The sequence below is a fragment of the Sinocyclocheilus rhinocerous genome, unplaced genomic scaffold (genome assembly GCF_001515625.1).
Source record: "Sinocyclocheilus rhinocerous isolate Xijiao unplaced genomic scaffold, SAMN03320098_v1.1 scaffold751, whole genome shotgun sequence".
Taxonomy (NCBI): Eukaryota; Metazoa; Chordata; class Actinopteri; order Cypriniformes; family Cyprinidae; genus Sinocyclocheilus; species Sinocyclocheilus rhinocerous.
The window spans coordinates 1,299,897-1,310,579 of NW_015657293.1; the positions used below are offsets into that span (position 1 = coordinate 1,299,897).

At 37.3% G+C, this 10,683-nt stretch overlaps 1 protein-coding gene across 1 annotated transcript in view; it reads right to left on the minus strand.

The window, feature by feature from the left end:
* The window catches only part of LOC107720926 (olfactomedin-like protein 2A), a 28,732-nt gene extending 19,154 nt beyond the window's left edge, over positions 1-9,578 (minus strand). Inside the window, exons 1-2 of the mRNA XM_016528759.1 lie at positions 9,445-9,578; positions 3,215-3,478 (exon numbers count right to left, since the gene is read on the minus strand). Coding sequence (XP_016384245.1) covers positions 3,215-3,478; positions 9,445-9,513 — 333 coding nt within the window. The 5' untranslated portion in view covers positions 9,514-9,578. The remainder of the gene's footprint in view (positions 1-3,214; positions 3,479-9,444) is intronic.
* Positions 9,579-10,683: the final 1,105 nt, after the last annotated feature.

Consider the following 10,683-nt stretch of genomic DNA (forward strand, 5'->3'; position numbering starts at 1 on the left):
TATAACATTTCTGTCCCCCTCACTTCTGAAATGATGGCTACGCCCCTGCAGTGAAGACAGCGCATTAGTTTAGAACTCTTCTAATTTTTTTTTTTTTTTTTATCATAGACCGTGTTAATTTGTGCAATGATAACCTACCAGCAATGTAAATTATTTTTTTTATATATTAGAATGAGTACATTACAATATACATTTATTAGAACGAGTACATTATTATTTATGGGCTTAAAAACAAGATGCAAACAATCAGAATATTGTACCTGGTGGGGAGTGCACAATGTAAACATGAAACATATGCCATTACCTATATTGTACTGTGGTACAGTTATGGAGGCCCTTCATAATGCAGAGGTCAACTGCCTGCTCTGCCAATAGTTAGCAACAGCCCTATAGTCTGCAGTGTTTAATAAACAGCTGTTTTACAAAATTCTTCTGAGGTTAAATTCAGCGCAGACCCGTATCGTGATATGTATCGTATCGTGGCCTCTGTATCGTGATACATATCGTATCGTGACTTTACTGGTGATACACAGCCCTAATAAACAGGAGAGCAATTTCCTCATATGCTTATTGTTGACGCGTGCTGCAGTGAGTTCAGTCGTGTAACAGCTTGACTGTCATGGTTATTTACGGCTTCATGTGGCATCAACAGATATGAAGAAACTGCAGCAAAGTCAAAACAGAGCCACATGTTTAGAGCTAAACAGCACAAGATCAGCAAATGTTTGAGGTGCAAATATATTAAAACCATTGTGTTTAAATACTGCCTAAAGGTTGCTGAATGATTTTGAGGCCTTTAGCAGAACCAAATCTGGCAGGATTGTCATGTGGCTCTGTGTGTGTGTGTGTGTGTTTGTGTGTTTATTGTGGAGATATGGACTGGAATGCTCAGACAGATGGACAAAAAAGAAAAAAGATGGAAAGAGTGAACTAGACAGGAATGGTGCAGAGGAAAGAGTACAGGTGCTATAAAAACACACTTGCACACATGTGTGCCGCATACATGAATTCTGCCATCCAACATTCTCTAGTGAATAAGTGTGCTGTTAACCTCAAAAAGAGCAATCCCTTTCCTGCTTCTCTTCAAGTTATGTCACAGTTGTGCATCAGTAGCATTTCAGTAATGTCCAAACACATTACCCAGGTAATAATAATATATTCTAAGTATGTTTTAATAATGTTAGCTAGGTGCTCTGAAAGTGCATAGTGATGTTTGTTCACATTAAAGGGTTAGTTCACCCAAAAATGAAAAAATTGGCTTGTGTTTTACTCACCCTCGAAGCATCCTAGGTGTATATGACTTTCTTCTTTCAGACGAATCCAGTCGGAGGTATATTAAAAATTGTCCTGGCTATTCCAAGCTCTATCATTGCACTTAGCGGGTGTTGCAGTTGAACAGTTCTCAAGTCGTCAAATAAAGCACGCGCATCCATAATAAAACATGCTTCACACGGCTCCGGGGGATGAATAAAGGCCTTCTGTAGTGAATCCATGCGTTTTTGTAAGAAAAATATCCATATTTCAAACGTAATAAACACTTTTCTCTCACTTCCATTATCTTTCATACGCGTAAGGTGTATGACGTATGCGCAGCGCGCGCGCCTCTGAGATATGCTAGTCTCGCGAGTTTGTTTATAGGAGCAAAGGAAGCAAAGTTTCCTTACTTTAGCAAAGGAAAACCAGTCTCCTCTTGGTTTATATCGAAATCCTCCGACATTTTTCTTTGCAAATCTTCGGTTTGTACTTCTAATTCGTGACCGGCGTTTTGTTTTGTTGTCTCTCCGCATTCGTCACTAATCACGCAACGCCGACGTGCTGCGTCATCCGCCGGCACGGCTTCCTCGTATGACAGTTGGCGGAAGTGACATAAAAGTGTTTATTACGTTTAAAATATGGATATTTTTCTTACAAAAACGCATGGATTCACTACAGAAGGCCTTTATTCATCCCCCGGAGCCGTGTGAAGCACGTTTTATTGTGGATGCGCGCGCTTTATTTGACAACTTGTGGACTGTTCAACTGCAACACCCGCTGACTATAATGATAGAGCTTGGAATAGCCAGGACAATTTTTAATATAAATCCGACTGGATTCATCTGAAAGAAGAAAGTCATATACACCTACCTAGGAAGCTTCGAGGGTGAGTAAAACACAAGCCAATTTTCATTTTTGCGTGAACTAACCCTTTCTGGAATGCTCAGACAGATGGACAAAAAAGAAAAAAGATGGAAAGAGTGAACTAGACAGGAATGGTGCAGAGGAAAGAGTACAGGTGCTATAAAAACACACTTGCACACATGTGTGCCGCATACATGAATTCTGCCATCCAACATTCTCTAGTGAATAAGTGTGCTGTTAACCTCAAAAAGAGCAATCAAAATTTTTGGGTGAACTAACCCTTTAAGTTATGAAAACTTTGCTGAATGTACAAAACATCCAGTTTTTTTTATTTTCCAACGATTTAGGTTTCTAAAGACTAAAGATGACTTTGAAAGAACATTAAAGATTGTTAAAATGCAATGCAAACATGTACAATAACAGGTTTAAGTTATACAGCAGAGCATCGTTAATGCAGAATTTGATTAATAGACCAATAATGTTTAAATGAGTCAAGTTGTAATTTTTAGCCTGCATCTGTGACATTTAAATTAAAAAATGGCAAATTTTAGGCCATCAATACAAAAAATTTACCATGGTTTTACTAAAACTAACTGTAGTAACTATATTTTTTTGTGCAAGTAAATATAATGCAAATTCATCATATTCATTTTGATTACAACTGTGGCATTTATATGTAGTAATAGTTTTTAAATGTGTTTACATTTTTACTTTATTTTTTTACTTTTTAAATTTTATTTTACTTTTTTCCATTTTAAAATATAATTATAAAGTTCTGCAGTTACATACTGCAAAAATATTTAGCTTAATCAGTATTTTTGTCTTATTGTTCAGTAAAATATCTAAACATAAAATGAAATACATTTACTCAGCAAAATTGCTTAAGATAAAAACATTTTTAGAGAACATATCTAATATGTATATATATATATTTCTTGCTTATACCATTTTCAAATGACTGATGTTTATTCTTTAAACAAGAACAAACAATTTGCCAGTAGGGCATGAAAGAACCTAAACTATGGTTATCATGCAAGAACTGTGGTACATTTGAATAAGATTTGTGTTTTAAAAGTAAAAAGTGAACATGGCCTACCTTGAGCAGTTCTGGCGCCTGTTTCTTGAGTTTTTCCATCTTCCATTCGTTCTCGCAGGGGTTGAGAGAGGAGGGCGGAGCTGTGCAGGAACATTTACAGTCGGCTCCCGAACTCACCGTCTCCACCGTGTCAAAATCCTCCACACCGCGCACACTTCCTGTCCGCAAGCGAGCGCATGCGTCCCGGGTCAAAGGCCGCATGATGCACTTACAGCGGCAGTCGGATCCCTCTGATGTCATGCGGACTTGTTCCTCCCCGAAGATCTGAAAGGGAAATAGATAGAAAGCGAAGGAAATTACATCATGACCTACTTCAGTGTCACTTCCGTCAAAACTTTACACACTTTAGTTCTCTGTAGAGACATGTAACATTAAAATGTCCTAATTCTAATACAGGTCAGTCTCAATTTAACCTGAGACTTGAGTTTATTGATCATTGCTTTTAACTGCTGTCTTCCTGACATCAGATATGAAAGTTTGAGGTCAAGAGGTCATCAGTGCCACACAACAGAATTCAGCCACATGTGCCACAGTGACCTACGACCTCTCCTCCTTCCCAGCTCCACGTGTCCATCATTACTCAATTGCTAAAATGTCATCAGTGTCAAGTCATATGGTGAATTTAACCATATAAAACCCAAATCCTAAAACACAGAATCTTTTCTCAACCTTTCAGCTTCAACAGGCCAGCCTAAAATCAACAAGGTCGGTGTTAACAAGAGTAAATCAGTCACATGAGCTGTAGAAGACACCATCTCATTCTACATCTTCTAGGCCATTATTGTCAAAGGACTGAGTGGAAAACAAGCAGATGGTTTCAACAGTGACCTTTGACCTCTGAGAACAGAAAGCCGGATCATACAGAGTGTGTCCTAACTCAGATCGGTTTAGATAATGTGCAAGTTTAAAAGCACTAAGTCAAATTCTTTCAGGTATGTATATGTGTGTGTGTGTGTGTGTGTGTGTGTGTGTGTGAGTGTGTGAGAAGGTTTAACATCTTGGCTTACTTATATCCTCTTCAGCAATTCTGAGATCTTCTCAAAAAACAAATGGAAACACATACACCATCCCACCCTGCCAGCTTTGGTAATTTAAAGCGTGAGAGAGATCTTATTGCTTGATCTGCAAATCTGATAATGTGTTTATGAAGGGCATGTGGGTGATTTATGAGCTAACTCTCCATTCTACATCTTCTAGGCCATTATTGTCAAAGGACTGAGTGGAAAACAAGCAGATGGTTTCAACAGTGACCTTTGACCTCTGAGAACAGAAAGCCGGATCATACAGAGTGTGTCCTAACTCAGATCGGTTTAGATAAACCTTACCTTAAAATTAACATCTTGGCTTACTTATATCCTCTTCAGCAATTCTGAGATCTTCTCAAAAAACAAATGGAAACACATACATCATCACACCCTGCCAGCTTTGGTAATTTAAAGCGTGAGAAAGATCTTATTGCTTGATCTGCAAATCTGATAATGTGTTTATGAAGGGCATGTGGGTGATTTATGAGCTAACTCTCTGTTTGAACATGTTTTATATTCTATTGCCCCACAATTCTATGCGTGTTTGGATCTTTCTGAGGGATCAGTTTATTGACATACATGCCAATTTGTTTAGAATATAATCAGCCAATGTCATGTCACCAATGGATGTACCGTCTCCCTTTCCCAGCTATTATCTGGCATGTTTAGGATAGCAACCGAAGTCCAAACAAACAGAGGGCAAGTGTCAGCTGTGTTGTGCTAAAATAAGCGAATCCACTCTGATTTCCTCAGCAGGGATGCATTTCTTCCACTGAGATGCTGGCAGTGACAAATCCCTGAGAATGATTTGCTATGTTGATAGAACTACTGGATATTGTAGTATTATTGTTATTTGCACTATATAAACATTCTGACAGCACAATAAAAGTAGCATAGCAGTCTAAATGCACTATATTAAAAGTCTTATGAAGTCATATATCTTTGTGTGAGGAACAAATCCAATTAAAGTTATTATTGACTGAAAACAATGAAAACAGTAATACTGCAAAATTAAACTATTTTCTATTTGAATATGTTTTAAAATGTAATTTATTTCTATGACGCAAAGCTGAATTTTCAGCATCATTACTCCAGTCTTCAGTGTCACATGATCCTTCAGAAATCATTTTAATATGATGATTTGCTGCTCAAGATACATTTGCTATTATCATTAAAAACTGCCAATTATTTTTGTGAAAACCATTATACTTTTTTCAGGATTCTTTAATGAATAGAAAGTTCAAAAGAATAGCATTTACTTGAAATAGATATCATTTGGAACATTAAATGTCTTTACTGTCACTTTTGATAAATTTTATGCAGAATACAAATATTAATATCTTTTAAAAAATCTTACTGACTCCAAACTTCTATTCTGTCCATGCTGAATTATTAGTTCCATCTCTCTTTGTTGCCCCATATCAGCTGTGACAGTGACCACAAGGACTAACTGCCCATCACAGGTGCAGAATGATGATCAACACTGATCAGCGGAGCCAGACGTTCTGTGCTTCATCTATATAAATACACAAACTCTGATTCACACAGCAGCTGATATAACAACTGTGAGAACTCTGAAATGTAAACTTCACAAGGAGAGGACAGATAAAAGTGGAAGAACATGAGTAATCCTTCTTATAGGTCAAATCCTCTGTAATCCCATGCGAGGAACCGGACTGGCTTTTTGGCCATCCACTTTCTACTCAGGTAATTAGTCATTTAGCTATATACAATATCAATCTTTGATGTACTGCCAGGAATGAAGAAAAAAACAGAAGCATGTGAATTTTTCTCTCAAGACCTCCACCATCCATCACTAGTTCATACAGTCTTTCTCCTCTCGTTCCTACCCCTCCTCTATCACCCCTTGAGACTTCTTAAATTGGACTGACCCACTTTTAAGTGCAATTTGTTAAAGAAATAGTTCATCCAAAAATGAAAATTTGCTGGTCATCTAAGATAAATTTGTTTCTTCAATGGAACAGATTTGGAGCAATTTAGCATCACATTACTTGCTCACTAATGGATCCTCTGCAGTGAATGGGTGCCGTCAGAATGAGAGTCCAATTAGCTGATAAAAACATCCCAATAATCCACAAGTAATCCACACCACTCCAGTCCCTCAATTTATGAAAAGATGCAGGTTTCTAAGAAACAAATCCATCAAAGAGGTGTTTAACTTCAAACCATTACTTCCCACTAAAATATGAGTCCTTTATCCATAATATTGCTTTCTCCAGTAAAAAAAAAAAAAAAAGTTATCTCGTCGTAATCAGGGGAGAAATAGGCTCAGATCAAGCACTGTTTACAAGCGAAAACAGTCCAAAACACCCTAATGATAGATTTGTTTCTTCCAAACACACAGCTTTTCACTTCATAAAACATTAATTGATGGACTGGAGTTGTGTGGATAACCTGTGGATTATTGTGATGTTTTTATCAGCTGTTTGGACTCTCATTCTGACGGCACCCATTCACTGCAGAGGATCCATTGGTGAGCAACTGATGTAATGCTAAATTTCTCCAAATCTGAAGAAGAAACAAACTCATCTACATCTTGGATGGCCTGAAGGTGAGAACATTTCTAGCAAAAATTTTGGGTGAACTGTTCCTTTACGGAATGCACAAATATTACTATTGCTTACACTTAAGTTATGAGCCATATCTAGAGACCAGAATATAACAGACTTGACCAGTCAGCAACCACCTACAACACTGTGCTGAAAAAAAACTCACAGCATCCTAGTAACCATATAACAATGCCCTAGCAACATCCTAGTATCACGGCATTGGGCTTTGCATGAGAAAATGTCAAAAAATAAAAACAATTTTTTAGTTTTCCTCTCTGTCTTAAAGTAAAAACACTGACATTTTTCAACGGACCATCATTCTCTTATAGATTGTTTTCTCATGCTCACCACAGGTAACAATTTAGTGGAATGAATGAAACAAAAAAGAAATCCGACAAGAGTGAGGATTTGGGGCCCTGTCGTTCTCTCCAGTGAGCCGTGACCTGTGATAAGTGCGGCTCCTGATGCATCATGACGTCTCCGTGTCGTTTTTGTTCTTTTTAGCAGCATCATATGACCCCTTTAAAGTAAAAACACTGACATTTTTCAACGGACTATCATTCTCTTATAGATTGTTTTCTCATGCTCACCACAGGTAACAATTTAGTGGAATGAATGAAACAAAAAAGAAATCCGACAAGAGTGAGGATTGGGGCCCTGTCGTTCTCTCCAGTGAGCCGTGACCTGTGATAAGTGCGGCTCCTGATGCATCATGACGTCTCCGTGTCGTTTTCTCATGTGCAGTTTTATTCTTGGGAAATCAACCGTTTTAGCCGAAGTGACTCGCCGCTCACACATCAGCCTTTCATCTGTCCGCCACAGCTGGAGGGCTTAAAGAAAAGCTTTCAATGAAGTGGTAAACACCTCTTGTTAGGTGCATTGTGAACAATTGGGGTGAAAAACTTCGAGGATGTCACCAAAAAATACAATTGGAGTGGAGATCATGGAAGGATACTGGAAATCTTCATGATGGATTAGAAAGCTGCTGTCTTGCAGCTCGCTGGATTTTTATTTTTTTTTCAGATGTCTCGCACTCTGTCTCTACTGTACGTTACTCAAATGCATGTTTTAGGATGCAAAGGTCTGCTCCTGAAGATCTACCTTCCTGGGTTCAGTTCCAACTCTAATCAAACACACCTGTGAGTCGAGGTCTTATGGTTTACCTGAAAACGACAGGCGCCCTTAGGAAAAAAAAATATAGAGCATTTGTGCTAGACAGCAATGAGAGGAAATAAAGAACAAATGGAGACTTTTCATATTAAGATCTTTCTCCTGAGAACAAAAAAACATGTTTTCTCCTCTAGAGTTGGAGAAAGGTGCACTCAGATTTGTAAAAGACACCGATATCTGTAATCAAAGTCAGAAATCTCAATATGGACTCTCACGTTTTTTTCATCTAATTATTTTAAGTGCAAAATATCAGGCTATACACTTTTTAACTGCGCTATAAAATAATAGGAGTTTCAGTAGAAACATCTGACACATAGCTGATACTAAAATAAAACACAAAGGATAAAAATGAGAGCAAATATTAGCTTTTTTGGCAATATTGGAAGCTAATTAAATCAGAGCTTCTTTTTTTTTCAATTTAAACAAACATTTTCTAAACCAGGCAGGTCACAAATGTATTATTAAAATAGCTTGATGCCTCATTTTAGAGGGGCTATCTTATACTATTTCAAGGCAACAGACAAAACAGTATTTGTTATACCAGCTATCAGTATTGTAGAAAACTCTTCAGGCACAAATGAACAGATACTTGATGCACTATGTTCGGTGGAAACCTCTGGAAACCCTTTAGGCAACATTTGAATGTCCTATTTTGTACTTAAGGAGCTTAATATGAATAAATTTAGTTTTCCTCAAAACCTTTCCGTCGGAAACCAATGGCAGTCTTGCAAAAAAAAAAAAATCTGATATCTTTATGGAAGTTGCTGAGAGAAATTTCATTTTTGAAAAGCGTATTGTGTGGTGTTCTTTTAACTTTAACATTAAGACTAATGAGCTGTGAAAGAGAGAACCCTCTGAGCAAGCGAATCTTCTTCAGTGCAGGTGTATTAGATTATAGTTAGAACAGCACAGCACACGCTTCAGAAGCAGGATTGAGCACCTGTTATTTTAGACAGTATTATGGTATTTTTCACTCACGACACGAACCCGAGACCTCTGAACTCGTGCCAGCGGTGCGTTGCGCGCAGTGTGTGTGCCTGCTGAAGAGTTTAATCCAAACACTTTCAAAGCGCCCACCCGTGCGAATAATCATTTCAACTATAAAAACACCAAATCCCACTGAACTGAATTGAACATGATCAAATATATCCGCTTTTTATTTAAAAAAAACAAGCCATTCCATAGACTAAACCTCCAAATGGCATATCATCGTGCAGCGAGTCACATTTGAATGAAACTGGTATTTATAAATAAATAAAACTGACTTTTTATATGCATCTGAGTAAAAGAAATCGTGTTCTATATTTTTATAGTTCATGCATAAAACAATGAAATGATTACAGTGATATTCGGTAATAAAATAAGCGAAGAAAATATTTGTTTTGGCATGATCAGTTCTGCAATAACATACTGAATATGAGCAAATAAATGCAAAACACATTCTCAAACTTTTTTATTTTCTTACCTTGCTCTGAGATGATACATGACTGGACATCATAAGCAAACACGCCACGAACTCCACTATCCTCCACATCTCGCCGGTCTGTGAAGCTCCTCTGTGTGAATGTGTGAGATGTGCGCTGATGCGACTGCAGACTACAAACCCATCATCATCATCATCATCATCATCATCATCATCTCTCTCTCTCTCTCTCTCTCTTTCTCTCTCTCTCTCTCTCTCTCTCTCCCTCTCTCCCTGCCATCTTAACGCAACGCCTCCATCTACTGGACGAGCAAATCCCTACAACATGGTACGTATAAACATATGATTTTAATTGTGGTAAATTATATTTAAAAAAACATATACGATATTCTTCCAAATATTTTGTAAAAAAAATAATTAAAAACCATCCAAAACAACTTAAAAAAGTAATACTTCACAAGTAATACTACTTACTATGACAAAACAAAACGTTATTATTTATTAGTGGCGTAAATGACGTGGTGGAAATTACGACACAACTGCGGAACAGACGTGATTTTTTTCTTTCTTTCTTTTTTTTTTTTTTTAGAAATTGATATAGCCTAAGTAATTTTCACACATTAATTATAGAACTGTACATTTATTATCAGGGGCAGTTCTAGGAACCCAGGTGAAAAAAGAGGTGCTCTATTTTCACGCACTAATTATGTACTTAATATACTACAAATTATTCTTAGGACTTCTTAAGATAAACTTAAGATCATCTAAGTGTACTCAACTATGCTATTTTGGGACTCCATGAATATTAACTAAAATGTGCTATTCTATCTCTGTATTTAAAAAATGTATTTAGTTACCACTTGAGTGTACTAGTGTATGAAAGATGGGTTCAAGTGTACTACAAGTGGAAACAGAGATAGTATGTTATATACTCATGTTCATGGTGGTTTCATGGATGCATCATATTTATGGTGGTCATAATCCATCATATTCATGGTGGTTTCATGGATGCAGGGGCGCTGTAAGGGGGATGGGTGTTTCCTCAACTCTAACAGCTAACGACTTTGCCACGTTCTTCATTAATAAAATTAAAACATCAGTGCACAATTTTCCATACCATAATCTGTCAAGCACATCTTACCAGCAAACATACACTCATTCACATCCTTCTCTTCACTCTCTGAGGCAGAAGTCTCCAAACTCATCTTTTCTAATCATCCTACTACTTGTCCGCTTGATCCTATTCCATCTCATCTCCTTCAAGCCATTTCTCCTGCAGTT